The following is a 16,635-nucleotide window of genomic DNA, read 5'->3' as shown; positions in this document are numbered from 1 at the left end:
AAGCCATGGTACTTGAAGATTTGACAAATGAAAAGGGTTGCCATTTGATGGGCTTTGATAGTCTTTTTGACACGTATAAAATGAGCTTGTTTACTGAACATGTCTACTATCGTCCATATTCCCGTATTCCCATGCATAGACTTAGGCAATCCAAAGATAAAATCCATGGCTATACTCTCCCATGGTGAATTAGGGATTGACAAAGGTTGAAGCAATCTAAGCTGCTTCCCTCCATCAAACTTTGTCTTTTGGCATACCACACATTTAGAAACATACTCTTGTATGTTTGCTTTCCTGGTAGGCCAATAGAAATATGTTTCAATCCCTTTTAGGGTAGACTGAATCCCTCTATGCCCCACATAAGGAGGAGCATGGGATTCATACATTACTTTCTCAGGTAGTGAGTTAGTAACGCATAGTCTATTGCCATAGAGAAGATAACCATCTTGGAAAGTAAATGGTTTCTCTTTTTTCCCTAGTGCAAGGGCTGAAATCACATCTTTAAAATTGGGATCAATAGCATACTCATCTATCATAGAAGATAGACCATTGTGAGTTGCTATGGAAACCGCATTCACTCTTGACCGTCTTGAGAGCGCATCGGCTACTTGATTATGCTTGCCATCAATGTGAGCAATATGAAAATGAAATTGCAAAAGGAAATTTTCCCACCTCATCTATTTGTCAGAGAGATTTGTTTGCATCATGAAATAAATATTTTGGTGATCCGTTTGCAAAATGAAAGGAGTCCCCAATAGATAGTGCTTCCATGAGTCTAAGGCATGTAGAATTGCGATGAGTTCCTTTTCATATATGCCTAGAGCTTGCTAAACAAAGTCCAGCCTTCAACTTCATAGGCTATGGCGTGCCCTTCTTGGAGCAAAACAGCTCCAAGGCAATCACCATAAGTGTCACATTGGACCTCAAATGGATTAGGTCATGTAATGGTCCTGCAATTTGTGAGAACTTTTCTATGAAGCATCTATAGGTATGCACACATACCTATAAAGATTCTTAGTTCATGAATATTCCTTGGTTTAGGCCATCCTTTTATTACCTCTAACTTTGATGGATATATTTGGATGCCATCTTAAAATAATGTGACCTAAATACTAAATCTCTTGCAAGAAAAATTCACTTTTCTTTTGATTAACATAAAGTTTATTCTCTCTTAAGACTTGAAATATTACCTGGAGGTGTTGCTTGTGTTTGTCTAGTGAATTAGAGTAGATGATAATATATCAAAGAACACTCCAGTAAAGGTTCGATGAGGCCTAAATAACTTCTCCATCAAGCGGTTAAATGTGGCTGGTGCATTGGTCAAGCCAAAAGGCATGACAATGTATTTGTAAAGACAAAACGTAGCGCAAAATTCGGTCTTTACAATGTCTTGATCAACTATCCTTATTTGATGGTAGCCACTTTTTAGGTCAACCCTACTGAAGTAGGTGGACCCTTGTAGTTTATCAAATAGGTCTTCTACCTGTGGAACAGGAAATCTATTCTTGATAGTGATCCTAGTTACTGCTCTATAGTCAACACACATAGGATATGTGCCGTCTTTCTTTTGCACTAGTAACATGGGTGAGAAAAATGGAGATGAGCTAGGCCTAACCATGCCCTTTTCCACTCCCTCCTAGCCAGGGAGTTTCCTTATGTGCAAGAGAGGCACAAGGAAATGGCAAAGAAAATTATGGGCTCCTCAGATGTATGATGTAAATTTCTAATTTTTCAAAAGTAATGAAATATATGGATTTCCTCTCTATCTGGTGCATTCTTTTCAATGTGTCTCTCTGTCTTGTAAATTATTGAACTTAGTGTTGTGATTTAATAAGTGGTGTCCTTATTGCTTTAAACAATAACTCAGTATAAGTGGAGTCGTTGTCAAGGGGGTGGGGGTGGGAAGGTGTTGATGGGGTTGAAATGATGTGTGGACAATTGAATTGAAGCTGAAAAAGTGCTTTTCTAGTGTCTAGAGATGCAGACAAGGCCAAACAAGGTCCCTGTCTGGCCCATATGTGCTCCAATGTGGCCACCCCTTTTTGGTCCTTTCTGGACCCTGTCTAGCCCATCTGTGCGCCCTTGTGGACACCCCCCCCCCCCGTTGGCCCTTTCTGGTCTTGTTTGCATCTCTAGACACCAAAAAAGCACAAGTGCAACTTCATTTCAACTATTCAAGCACTAACTAGGTCCCTTGTGCTGGAATTTACACTGTGTTGCTGCATAAACACTTGATTTTATAGAATATCTGAGTATTTTTGGTGTCCTAGAGTGTAGAAAAGAGCCCAAAATGGGGGTGGACACAAGGGCGCACAGATGGGCCAGACATGGGTCCCATGTCTAGTCCATCTGTGTGCCCTTGTGTCCGCCCCCATTTTGGCCTTTTTTGGCCTTGTCTGCACTCCAGGACACCAAAAATGCTCATATTAAGTTTAAATTTAAATGTTTATGCACAGACTCACCCCCTTCCCCCTTCACACTAGTGGACTCAAAGTTTATTCAATGCATAGATATCGCTTAACTTAAACACATTAAGAAGACACGAAGTCAAATGATTTTGGAGACAATAGATACAAAAATCTCAATCATTTTGTCATTGTCAAATTGTTTGAGTACAAAATCAGGGTGGGTAATACAAAAAGGTAAGCGTCACTTCGGCTAATGCTCAAAGTCGTGCTGCAATTTGTGTGCAAGTTGCATGTCCTTTGGTTGTATCGTCACTCTCTTTGCATGTATGCCACAGAGGTTGGTATCTTCCAACATAGAGATGATGTGGGCCTTTGCAGCTTCTTGAATCGCCTCCAGCACCATTTCTTGCATTTTGTATTGATTGACATAGCTTTGGAGCACCTCCTTCATCATGCGAGAAAAGGGGGCTTGTCAAATCAGAAGCTCAATTGTCTTCTTGTAGTGCCGAATTTCCGCAAATGCCCTTGCTATTTTGCGACACTGCTAAGGTTATCTAGCGGGCACTTGCACGTTTTCTAGTGGGTGCCATTTGGGCTTCTTAAAATTTTTTAATTTCTGTCTATTTACATGCTTTGGTGCTGGATTTACTGCCTCTTCTGGCTCCTCATTGTACTCCTCACCCCTTGCCTCCCGATCTTGTGTTGTAGGGAGAGCTCCCTGGCCATGGGGCATTGTCTTCCTCGCCACTAGCACCCAATGTGTGCACAATATCTCAAGAAATAAGTGGTTTATGAGTGGATCTAATATTTATAAGGGCCCATTTTAAAAGAGCTCATTTTAAAAGGGCCTGTTCACACTAATCTGTACAAAAAGCTATTATTTTTTAAAAGGGTGCCCCAATTTTTATTTTTTTAAAAATGTAAAAAAGAGTTGGATCCTGCGTTTACGTGTAGTCATTGGTGCAGAATCCACCTTGACCCTTTTCACACTCTACATTTGTAACATTCACCACTTGTTGTTGTGCTCTTGGGGGGACGACTCAATTTGTGCACTTCCCTTGCAATCTTGGATTGTCGTGCATGCTCCATTGTAAGCTTACGAGCAAATGTCGTGCAAAAAAACCAGTTGAACATCTCTTCAAAATAACTAGTTTGCACCATACCACCACCATGTCGAGTATTTTTAAAGTACACCATGGGACTTCTCCATGTCTTGAGTGCTAAAAATCTCAAGTGAGCCATATTTGTGCATTAAAAAGTCACCATGTGCAAACAAGATAGGATGTTCACATAGGAAAATGATGCACATTATTAAATGAAAAAAATATCTTGTAATAAGTTCACTATTTGACATGGCTTACCATGTAATCTGTGATGTTATTTTCACCCCAAGAAAGGGTAAACACCTTGGTAAAATTCGCCAAGACTTCTTGAAATGATTGGTATTGTTCTTCTATTGTGCCAAAGTAAGACCCATAAGCTTGGCCATTTTATCAAAAGTTTCCCAAACTTGCTTGTGCTTGTTTGCAAGCTTGCCATTTGAGTCATTGTCAGTAGTAGGTTTGCATAATTCCTTCCAGAGTTCCCAAAGGTTACCTGCCTTGTGGTTGGAGTTGTTTTGAGCATCATATTGGCCTGGGTTTCCTTGGGTTGCTTTCTTTGAAAAGTGTCTGGATTTTTGTCCACTCATTGATACTTGTTGGACAATTTCATGGGCCTCCCTTGTGTTCTTTGCAGCAATAATTGACACATTTCCACCGTGACATCCAATGGAATTTAGAAGTGTCTCCACCCTTTCAATTGCTTCCTGGTACTTTTCCAATGGCTTCATTGTGAAAGAATAGTCAATGTGGAGCTTCAATAGCCTATCAGAAATGCACATGAATGCGTTTAATGTACAAAAATGTACATTCAATAGAGGAAGGGAAAGATTGGATTCCAAGCCTTGTTCTTTTATGTTCAATCTGGGCATTGAGCATGGGACATCTCAAAATAGACGCTTCCCATTATTTTCCTTCATCTACAACATCAAGCTTGTCCAATCCTTTGTCTCCATCCTCTTGCCATAGAAGCATTGAACCTCCCTTTGTAGAGTTCTTGTGTGCTTTTTGTCTGTTAAGTATTTACCCCTGAGTGCAAAATGGACAAGGAAAGAGAGAAGAAGGCCCTTGTTTGCAACCAAGCAAACACTTTATGGTATTCAAGTCCCTGCCTAGGTGCCACTCCACATCAAAGTTACCAAAACCCTCAACCTCCAACTTATTACTTGCAAGTTGGGAGTGTATTACTTCTGTGTTTCATGGAGTTCTCTCAAAAATCCATGAAAGTACTCCATTAGTCTCTTTGAGCACCTCAATAGCACCCTATCACCAAATGTCTTTCTCTGATTGCACACTAAAAGACGTGGTGGGAGATGGCTTGATTGAATCCATTTTCTTGGTTTGCAATAGGGATTCATTAATTAGAGTGACACTTAGCCTCTCTAACCTTTAACTTTTCACTATTTGATACTCATTGAGTTTCAGTACAAAAGTGACCTTTGTGCCAAGCACTACAAAATAAGTAGAGGCAAGACCTTATACTTCAAAGTCTATGATAAGAAGAATACAACCAAAAGAAAGAAGTATATTGTGTCACCTTCTTCAGGTAACTCGTAGAATCTTAGCATAGCTTATTGAAGCTTTGTAAGGTCCACAAAAATATTGTTCCACATTGTGTAAGGGAAGCCCTTCTCTGAAAGTCTTATGGAATTTTTCCTACCTTTTTTCCTTGCCTGCATGAAGCATAAAGCGAAGCTGGCATTCTATCCTCAATGTGTAGGTATACCCCAAAGCGGGAGAACACATCTTTGTTTGTGGTCTTCTTTTCAAGGTTGACCTTGTGCGTAACGGGAAAATACGTTCTCCACAATGCCGCACTCTTCGAGGGCATCCTTTAGGAGTTGAAAAATAGCCTAGTAGGCTTTAGTGCTCATCACAGCCTCATCACAAGCTTGTTGCACGTCAACCACATTTCTCAATTTGTGCATAAGGTCCTTGGTGACTGCATCCCTAATGTGATTCCCCCCAAGTGATTGTAACATAGAGATCATATCATGGGTATTGAAACAACTAGTGAAAAGGTTCTCGATTATCTTGGCTTGTTCCACTGCATGTCTTCTGGATGAACTTTCTAGCAACCAATAAGGTAAATATTAGCAAATAATGTGAAGTAAAAATGTATCTTGCAAGTAAAGAACAAATCACCTTGTGGCTGTCACTTGTCGTTTGCATGATCCACCCAAATGTGCAAGGGTTTCAATGGATGAAAATGTGCACTCGCGCTCCCTTGCACCAAGGGGTGTTTCTTTCAAATATGTGCTGGTCTTGGCAAGATTCACAATGTGGGCATCCTTTTCCTGCATTTGTTGTTGGAGAGTTTAACCTCCCTCTTTGAAGAGGAAATACTTTCTTGTAATCAATTGTCTTGAGCTGAAGAGCTTGCATTCGTGCATCCACAGATGCAAAGAAGCACTTGCACCCATATACAACCGTTTGCAATAGCCTAACAAGCCTGCTTCTCCCCTTCCAAGATATTGAAAAAGATTCTTAAAAGATTGAAAAAGATTCTTAAAAGATAAAACAAAGAGGCTTTTAAGATCGTAAGGGTACAAATGGCCATCCACCCAAATGTCAACATTTGTCTCACTGACATTTGTCTCACCGACATCACGACATTCCTGTGATGACCTTTGCTCACCCTCATGTGCGGCCTTTGGTGCAAACATCATGGAAAAGAAAATATGTACGCTTTTAGTGTCCGGAGTATGTGGTGGTGGAGGCACACAATTTGTGATGTCTGTAAGCACCATGGCAACTGTTGCATGATAAAGCAAATAATGAAAAGAGGGAGGGGGGAGGGATGGGGAGGGAGGGATATGGGAGGAGAGAAGGGAACAAGGGGTGAGGGGGAGAGAGAAGGGAGTAGGGAGGGAGAGGAGAGAGAGAGAAACGAGAAAGGAGGAGAAGAGAACAAATGTTTTTTTTTTAAAAGGGGAGGGAAGTTTTTGAAAAAGTGGACTTTTAGTGCTTGTAGGTTTAAAAAAAGGTCAAAAAATGATTTTTTTTACCATATACATATGATAGTGATGTGTGTAAACACATTTAGGATCGTCGGGGCCATTTTTTCCTCTTTTTAGGAGGTTTTTTCTCCCATGCATTGTATATACATCCATCACTCTAGGGCTAACTTATATTTCCATTGCACACTAAGTAAAACACTCTCTGTTGTGTGCCTTGAGCTTCCTTCATCTTCTCCAAGCTACACGTGTTTTCTTGTGCTAAATGGGGTTTAGGTTATAGGTTAGGTTTAAGTTATAGGCTACATTAGATTATAGGTTAGGTTAGGGCTAGTGACAAATTAATAGTAGAAAAAACGCAAACGGACTTCGAAGGTGACTAGTGTACATATGTACTTCAAAAATCGCAAACGGACTTTCGTTAGGTTAGGTTGTAGGTTAGGTTTAGGTTATAGGTTAGGTTAGAGCTAGTAGGTTAGAGCTAGCGGCAAATTAATAGTAGAAAAAACACAAACGAACTTCGAAGATGACTTGTGTACTTCAAAAAACGCAAACCGACTTCGATTAGGTTAGGTTATAGGTTACATTTAGGTTATGTTATGTTAGGTTATAGGTTAGGTTAGATTATAGGTTGCTAGCTGCAAATAGTAGAAAAAACGCAAACAGACTTCGGTTAGGTTAGCCTATAGGTTAGGTTTAGGTTGTAGATTATGTTAGGCTAGGTTAGGTTTAAATTATAGGTTAGGTTAGAGCTAGCGGAAAATTAATGGTAAAAAAAACGCAAACGGACTTTGAAGATGACTCGTGTACTTCAAAAAACATAAATAGACTTCAGTTAGGTTAGGTTAGGTTTAGGTCAAAGGTTAGGTTATGTTAGGATTGGTTAGGTTTAGGCTATAGGTTATGTTAGATTATAGGTTAGGTTAGAGCTAGCGGCAAATAGTAGAAAAAACGCAAACGGATTTCGAAGATGACTCGTATACTTCAAAAAACGCAAACGGACTTCAGTTAGGTTAGCCTATAGGTTAGGTTTAGGTTGTAGGTTATGTTAGGTTAGGTTAAGTTTAGATTATAGGTTAGGTTAGAGCTAGCAAAAAATTAATGGTAGAAAAAACGCAAACGGACAACGAAGATGACTCGTATACTTCAAAAAACGCAAACGGACTTCAGTTAGGTTAGGTTATAGGTTAGGTTTAGGTTATACATTAGGTTATATTAGGTTATATTAGGTTAGGTTATATTAGGTTAGGTTAGGTTAGATTTAGGTTATAGGTTAGGTTAGGTTCAGGTTATAGGTTAGGTTAGATTATAGGTTAGGTTAAAGCTAGCGGCAAATAGTAGATAAAAAGCAAACTTCGAAGATGAATTATGTACTTCAAAAAATGCAAACGGACTTCGATTAGGTTAGGTTTAGGTTGTAGGTTATGTTATGTTAGGTTCGTTTTAGGTTATAGGTTAGGTTAGAGCTAGCAACAAATAGTTGAAAAAATGTAATCGGACTTCAAAAGTGCACACAGACTTCAAGAACCTTAATATATATTCATTGACCAATAAAAACGAGATTATTACCCTGTGGTCCTAACCTCCGTGCACCTCTATACCGAGGTGTGCGGGGATCGGGCCTGGCTGTAGAATGTGAGGTTGTTAGAGCTAGCAACAAATAGTTGAAAAAACGCAATCGAACTTCAAAAACGCACACAGACTTCAAGAACCTTAATATATAGTCATTGACCAATAAAGACGAGATTATTACCCTGTGGTCCTAATCTCCATGCACCGAGGTGTGTGGGGATCGGGCCTGGCTAGAGAATGTGAGGTTGTCATGTATTGTCATGTACTTAGTAGTGTGTAGTTATAACAATTAGAGTGTTTTAATTATTTGTTGCATCATTGGTAGATAAAGTATAGACGATAGGATGGCATGTCCTTGTGCGCATTGCAAGAATCAGATCTTTCAAAAACAAAAAATATGCGACCAACATATACGCAATCACAGGCTCTTTCCAATAGAGTAGATCCAATTCCGCAAGTAGATATTGCTTCAACTTCATCCCCCAGAGAAGACGATTTTCAAACGAACAGCCATCGACTGAGTCCTCCCAACCAATACCTGATGTGGCATTTCAAGAAGTAGAGATGGAGTAGATGTTAGACGCATTCTTTGATGTGGATCCCATCATCAAAAACATAGAAGACGACAACATTGAATGCAATACTACGGACCAACCTCAGCCATCCCGTTTATATCGACGACATGATGCATGCCGCTTTACACTGGTGCAAAAATCTCAGTTCTGCGTATCACGTTGGCAATGCTTAATTTGCAGTCTGTCTATGGTTGGTATGACGCCTCAATCACAGAGCTTTTTAGGTAAATACATTGTATCCTAAGCATGATAAAGTACAAATTACATTTCAATAAGTGATCAAGGGGCTGACTTGTTCATATAACGACAGTTTGCTCAATGAGCAAATCTTGCCAAAAGGGAATCACATGTCCCCTACCCGTCCAGCCCGCTAAAAACATTTTCACTAATTTGGACTTGGATTATCACAAAATACATGCATGTACTAATGACTTTATGCTTTTTCGCAATGAATATGCAAATTTTGGAACAGTGTCCCAATTGTGGATCAAACAGGCACAGGGAGGACACACAAGGAAAATTTATCCATGCAAAGTTCCTTCGACACTTTCCAAGAATAAAGAGCATGTTCTGGTGCAAGTCCATAGTCTCTTTGATGACATGACACTCAAATACTAGATCGACAGATAATGTGATGCGAGTACCTGTTGACTCTCGTGTATGGAAGCATATAAAGGAAAGTTGGCCTACACATTTAAGAACAAGCCTTGATGTATCCACTTTGGTCTAGAAATGGACAGAGTAAACCCATTCGGATTACGGAGTTCTTCATGGAGCACGTGGCCTATTTGTCTAGTTATTATAATCTTCCACCATGTCTAGCTATCAAGAAGGACCCATATGTTGTTGTCATTGATCGTCCCAAGAAAGTACAAAGCAAAGAACATGGACGTCTATCTAGCACCACTGATAGAAGAGCTCCAAATCTTGTGGATAGGAATCGATGTGGTTGATATGTCCCAACCAATCGGACGAGGAATTTACATGTGCAATGCATTCTCATGTGGACCATGCACGAGTGGCCAGGCTTCGGTGAGTGCTCAGGTAAGTGCCTTTGAAACCCTCACACACATGTGATTCCAGGCTATACCAATGCTTTCATATTTTAATTCTGTGATGTTTCAGGCTTGAGTTACTCGGGCAATCATGCATGTCTGAAATGTCCTCCTCGACTTGGCTTCCGCTGCTATGAGCATTTAAGCAAGACAATTTACGAGGAGCATGGTAGATTTTTGCCTGAAGGACGTGAGCTACATGGACCAAACATATGCAAACATGACATGCATCCACTGAGAGCGAGCAATTGGAAAAACATGTGACTAGAGAGGGGAGATTGGATGCCACCTGGAATGAAAAGAATTTCTATTTTCCATGAACTCCAATATTGGAGTGACCTGCTGATTAATCATTTGCTCGACCCAATGCACATCTTCAAGAATGTGGGGAAGATCATATGGAAAACCATCACTCAAAAAAGGGAGACCAAGGCCCAAAGAGATGACCTGCAGGCTGTGGATCGAATGCCAGAGATGTGACCTCGACTTAAACCCAATGGAAAGTTTGCTATACCAAAAGGTCCATGGGTTTTGAGTCATACAGAAGAGCAACAAGTGAAAAAGACTATATCTTCATTCAAGACTCCCACAGGGTGCATGTGATGTTTGAAAACGGCTTTTATGAGAGATGACAATCTCAGTGGTCTTAAGTCCCACGATTGGCACAAATTTTTACAGTTCATCTTACCAATTTCAATAAAGGGTTGTTTAACAGATGACATTAGAAGAACAAACTACAAAATCAGTGAGTTGGTACACTGGATTAGTTCAAAATAGATAAGAGAAGACAACATCGATGCAGCACGCTTAAATGCTATTGAAGCAGTGTGCATGGTTGAGAAGTACTTTCCAACAAACATTATTACCATCCAAATGCATGTACTTGTACATGTGGTTGATGAACTTTTGCAGTTGCTGGGGTGGTGCATAACAGGTGGATGTTCTTCTTGGAGAGATTTATGAAGACTTTAAAGGGGTTTGTTCGTCAAAGGGCTCACCCAAAGGGTAGCATGGCCGAGGGATGGCTTGTACAAGAGTCTCTTGTCCTCATCAATGAATTTTTAGGCTCAATTGATCCAGAGATGCCACAAATGTGGACTACTGATGTCAACGTCAAGGTGACAGGGGACGAGCCGCAAGGACAAGGCATCATTAGGAAGATGGACATCACAATCCGAGAAAAGGTTATGAGATTTTTTCTTCTAAACTCAGACATCATGCAAATGTGACTAGAGAGGTACGAAGGGGAAAGCAACAACGCTTGATAGATCACCTGCAATTCAAGCACAACCGTGCCACTAGAAACCTTCCTTTTCCAAATAATCTTCAAAAATTGCATGGATTTCCAACTAGGTGGTGGTTAATGCAACAATCTCAAAGGCAAAGAGGAATGGAGTGTTGATTACTAAAGAGGCAGAGGATATGTCAAGGGGTTGCAATTGGCATGTATATTTCCACAAGTTCCTTTTCGAGCTCCACATGATCACATTGCTTTAATAACTTTTAGTTTGTTTCAATTTTGTGGCTGCAGTATCACAAATATGGAGCTTTGTGGTCGCATCGGAAACACTTCAGAGTGCAACGGCTCAACGAACAAAAGGTCACTTTTGACAGTGATGTTAGGGCAAGCTTCGTCCAAGAAAGTAGGAGTATTGCCAAGGATGAGAACACAGAGACTAGCTAGCTTGAATACTTTGGCTACATCCAAGACATCTTGAAGATTAGCTTTAGAAATTTTGATATGTTTATCTTTGATGTCAAGTGGTTCAAAGTTATTACCAGCGGCCCTAATGCAACTGTGCATAAAGAAAAGAGTGGATTGATTCAAGTGAACTCTAGGCAGGTGTGGACAGATGCGCTGGATACATTAGTACTTTCACAGGAATTGTGAACAAGTTTTTTTCACACATGATCCACTATGGACAGAAAATGATGAGAATGATCTATCTAAACCGTGTTGGATCTATGTCATTCAAGTTTCTCCACGGATCAAGCAAGTGTGTGAAGGATTGGACGTTGAGGTCAAAGAGGTGATTCATGAACAAAGTGCAGGACCGACGGAAATTTTAAGTTTAGATTTTGAGGTGGAGGTCAGCAGTGAGCAATTGTCTGAACCTAGAGATGAGGTGTCAAATACTGAAGCTAATGCGGAGAGCGACAAAGAAGTAGAGTTTGTTGACGAAGATACAGAAGTACAGATTGAGATAGACATCTTTGGTGCATCAGATCTCATAGAAGATGAGAGATTAACTAATGATTTTTGCTAGGAACTCTGTTGTAAAACTCTTTTTATTAGTCTACAAATACACTTTAGATTCATTCATTTGTGTTGCAACTTCATTTATTTGTTATTTGTATTGATTAAGCGTTTCTTTAGTAAATTAGCGTATTTTCTAGGTGTTATTTGTGTATGATTAGCCATGGCCGATGAAGATGAGCCATACTCTCTTAGTTTTAGTTTTCCTGTCACTTCGGCCTGCATGTCACCCGAGCAGATGGGCTCATTTTTGTCTCAGTTCACACCAGAGCAGATTGCGATGGCACAGAACCTTTGGTTAGCAGGTTCCTCTAGACCTAATACGGCCGATCCTATGCCCGGAACTAGTGTGGCCCTACATCAACCGGCCCCACACCTCAGTCAAATGGCCCCCCTACACCTAGGACTCGTGTGCCCCCTACACCGATGGGTGGTTCATCCTCGATGGGTGTGCCCCCTACACTGATGGGCGGTTCATCCTTGAGACGAGGTAGGTGTCGTTCTAGAGGTGATGGTTACTGTGGTAGTGGTTCTACCGATGCGTCCACACCACCAAGAGAGCATCCACCACTCTCTTCAGTAGATAGTTCATAGATTGGCACACCACGTACACCTTGGGGATCACACGAGCATGATCCTAGCAAAGTGTACAAGAGCAGGGATGGGGCGAAAAGGCCATGCGATAGAGGATTCGGTAGCTCTGTATAGTTCAGCTTGTTCACTCTGTGATGAAGGTTTAGGATAATCTCGATGAGGAAAGAAAGAGTTACATCGTCAAGGCCATTCACAGAGAGTACATGCCGATAGAGGGGTACAATCCAGTCTCGAATGGCTGGATTTTGGGCATGGCGAGGGCCACAATGTCACACCGTTGGTTAGAGGTGAGAGAAAGGTACAATGCAAGCAGTCCAAAGCCGGCATGGTTGGACACAGAGGAGTGGGGGGGGATTGCACGAGAGACACAAGACAATCCTGAGAGATTTCAGCACAGCAAAGAGATGCAGCCAGAGCACGTTTGGAGTCTGCTGGAGCGTCACATCTTTGGAGTGATACGTATGCTTTAAATTATTGAAAATATATATGTTGTTTGAAGATTTATCTAATGATTAAACCATATATTTGCAGGAAGTTTCCGTGAAGCACCCTCCGACACGCCGAGAGGAGAAGTATAGGTACAAGCATGGACTTGTGGCCCTTTTGACCCAGATGTAGTAGGAGGGAGAGGATATTGATTGGGAGGAATTATCATGAGGGTCTTCTTGATACAGTTTTACCCAATCATCTTTATACAGTCTTCTTGGTACATTCTTTTTTGTAGTTGTGATCTTCTTGATACAGTCTCACTTAGTGATTGTTTGCATATGTACAGTTTTGTAGTGCTTATGTTTATGGTTTATGGTTATGTTTATGGTATGGCACAGATGTTATGGTTAAGGTTTGGCAGTCAAGTTAAGGTTATGGTTTTGCTATGATGGTATGGTTATGGTTATGCAATGATGGTTGGCTGTTATGGTTATGGTATGACAAGCAAGTTATGGTAATGGTTATGGTATGGCAAACGGGTTATGTTTATGGTTTTGCAGTTTTCAACTCATGTTTTAATTATGGTTATCAAATCTTTATGCCGTTATGCCATGATCAAGCTTTTGATTTTGTGGTTATGTTATTCTCACAATTTTGCTAATTGCCATACACTCGCTCTTTAGCATCAGCTTGTAGGTGGAGTGTGGTTGCTTGTGCACTCTTCCTTTGGGCAGAGAGGGCTATTTACTTTTGCTGCAGTACATGCAGCATCAATTCCCAGCCCTCTTTGCCCAAAAAAAATTTGCAGGTTTAATCGTCGGTACAGAATACGGTATAGGTGTCAGTACACACTTCGAAAGACGCGTTGGAATATCCTATAGAATTATCGATGCTCACACGAACGCTTGTTTAGAACTTATTTCATAGGTGATTTCGACGCCGAATGTACCGATGCTTATACTGATGACGCAACACCGGCATCTTTTCTGATGCATATTTCATTGCTTTTTAGTGATTGTAGGCCCTTAAAGAAAAAAATTATGATTGCCTTAAGCAATGAACACAAAATAACACATGTAATATTCTACTAAATATAAAATATGTTTTCCTTGATAAGATAAGTATAAACCTGCAAAAGAGGCCATAATGAGAAACCACCCGGAGTCTCCAAGATTTGGTGAAACTAATTGGAAGCCACTATGAACATGATTCTATGTCAAAGTGTCCCATCCTGGTCTAGCTGTGGGTCCTAGATGGTATCCTCCAAACGACATAAAGAGGAATATGAAATATGTTGCCCAACTAACAGATTTACTCCCTCGTGTATATTGCACAAGATCTGATCTAGCTCTAAGCATGTGCTCATGCAATGTAGTCCAAGTAGAATTCTTTCTCTTTGCTTGAAAGTCTACCACTATGGCAATGTAATCGCCCCAAATAGTGATGCAACGCGTGTCACAAGGAGAAACTGTAGGCAAAAGTGATTCAATGGAGTACACAAAAGAGAAAATCTTCTTCACTACAACCTTGCTATAAACCACTACAAACACAATGAAGCGTTTAGGATTAAGAAAAATAGATCAATACAATAATAAATATCTATATCATACTAATGACAATTAGTGAATGGAGACATTAATACCTGAATCACTTGATGGAAATTGCTCATCCACACTCTCCACAATTGTTTCCTTTCCTTTCTTTGTGAAAAGATCCACTGAATTACATAAATAGACAACATGATGTCAAAAAGTTTAACATACCTCAAACACAATCCATTCCAGCTATAGTCCCATCAGTAGTGTTTGTGATCGGAAGCTCTTGATATTTTGGAGCATCATTCTTCATAGCCTCATGAAGCTCCCTCTCTCGAGCAAGAACATGTCCCCACTCCATATCAATCAACGATGGACAATTTTCCATATCCTAAGCACTGAACTTATGCAAAGCCAAAGAGTACATACAACTATCCTTCAATGAAAGTAGGGCCCATTGTCTTGCCAAGAATGGCATGCAAGGCAAATGACCCTTAGATACCAAAAATGACAAAAACCTATCAGAACAGACATCAAAGAAAAAACTTAGACTCAAAGAGAAATAACTCACAATGACTCTAGACAAGGAGAAAACTTGCAATGTTTCAAGGTTAGGGCCAACCTATAAGCCAAGAGTTGATTTGCCATACACATGATCTCAACTTTCTTAAGAGATTTCTTCTCTACATCTTTAGTTTTGGCTTCAAGTGAGACTTCAAATGGAAAGAGAAGTGGCCTTGCCTCATACTTTATCTCCTCAAAATAGTAAAAAATTGAGCAATCATGAGGCAGCACAATGTCTCCTTCAACAGTCATCACACTCCCTTACAATATTTTTTGCTCTTTCCAAAACACCAACTAGAATACCCTCTCTACGGATCCAACTACGACATAAAGCAAACAAACAATAGCACTCTCATAAGATGTATAATCACCACAAAAAATGAAAGAAATATATGCGAGAAGTCGATTAGTGAAGCCAAGTGCTTACTTGCAAAAGAGATGATCACCTTTTTTTAACCCATAAGCACTCCTTGTGATCTTGTCTGCCTCAAGCAAAGACAACCAAATAATCTTATTCTCAATAGGAACATCATATGTAGCAATTAAATTTAACTTCTTGAGAGTGACCCAACTGTCTTCCCCCCATTTCAAAGACAACATTTTCTCATACCACCCAACGCCCAAGTTAGGATCCATGATAGTCAACAACTACATAGCAAAAAATAACAAATTAGAAATATTGCAAGTTCTATAATATCCATTGGAAAGTAATTTAAAGAGTACTTTACCTTTCCAATGCGATCTGTATATTTATGGATCAAAGCGTTCAAAATATTTTTTTCTTCCTTTTTTAAATCATCTTTCAAAAGCTCGTGTCTTTTTTGATCCAATCGAGTAGATAGCTCTTTACTTATTTGTACCTTCATAAATACAACCCAAAAACTCACAAATATATCAAGGAAGAAAAGCTCTAAAAGATAGTGCATCAAGGTAAACTTACATCATACATAAGCTTTGCTAGATAGCGTCTTGTCATAGGATAGCATGGCTCTTCTCCTTTGGAGTACTTTGCTAGCATGGATGCGATAAACTTTTGATCCTTCTCAAGCATCCCTTTTAAGTAAACTTCATGATCCGATGAACAAACATGTGAATAATTTACAAGCTCATCTCGAAGATGGGTAGCAACCAATTAATGTGAGTTCATGCTTTAAAAAACGTTGAAAGTCGAGAAGATGAAAAAAACAATGAAAGTTACAATAAAGAGATAAATCATGTAGTTATAAACTCATGCGTTGAAGACTACTAAGTAATGCAATCTCTAAAACCTTTGTAGGACCAATCACGGTTCAAAGCACCCTACAATGCTTCTCTAATTTTGTTGAGAACCTCTCTTTTATGGCTACTCTCCATGCAACGGTTCCATGGTTGCCTTCCCAAACATAGTACATCTTATTTGACAACTCTTTTAAAGAATCATTCCTTGCAAGATCCAACTCATATTCCCTGTTTATATCTTTCCAAATTGGATCCCATGTTTGCACAATATCATCTTCATACACAATAAAATATGCTATATCATTAAATGTAGCACAAGTACTCTACATAATTGATTACAGTATGCACTCACCTGCTACCATGGTTCTCTC

General features: G+C 39.9%; 1 protein-coding gene across 2 annotated transcripts in view; it reads left to right on the top strand.

Moving 5' to 3' along the window:
- LOC147449847 (uncharacterized) overlaps positions 1-13,283 on the top strand; it is a 38,782-nt gene extending 25,499 nt beyond the window's left edge. For both annotated transcript variants that reach the window (XM_086522212.1, XM_086522211.1), the window contains one exon: positions 13,050-13,283. In XM_086522212.1, coding sequence (XP_086378338.1) covers positions 13,050-13,136 — 87 coding nt within the window. In that variant the 3' untranslated portion in view covers positions 13,137-13,283. The remainder of the gene's footprint in view (positions 1-13,049) is intronic.
- Positions 13,284-16,635: the final 3,352 nt, after the last annotated feature.

Source organism: Adiantum capillus-veneris, chromosome 10 (genome assembly GCF_014529385.1).
Source record: "Adiantum capillus-veneris isolate H3 chromosome 10, ASM1452938v2, whole genome shotgun sequence".
Taxonomy (NCBI): Eukaryota; Viridiplantae; Streptophyta; class Polypodiopsida; order Polypodiales; family Pteridaceae; genus Adiantum; species Adiantum capillus-veneris.
Note: the sequence above shows the minus strand (reverse complement) of the source record. Positions and strands in the feature narration are given on the sequence as shown.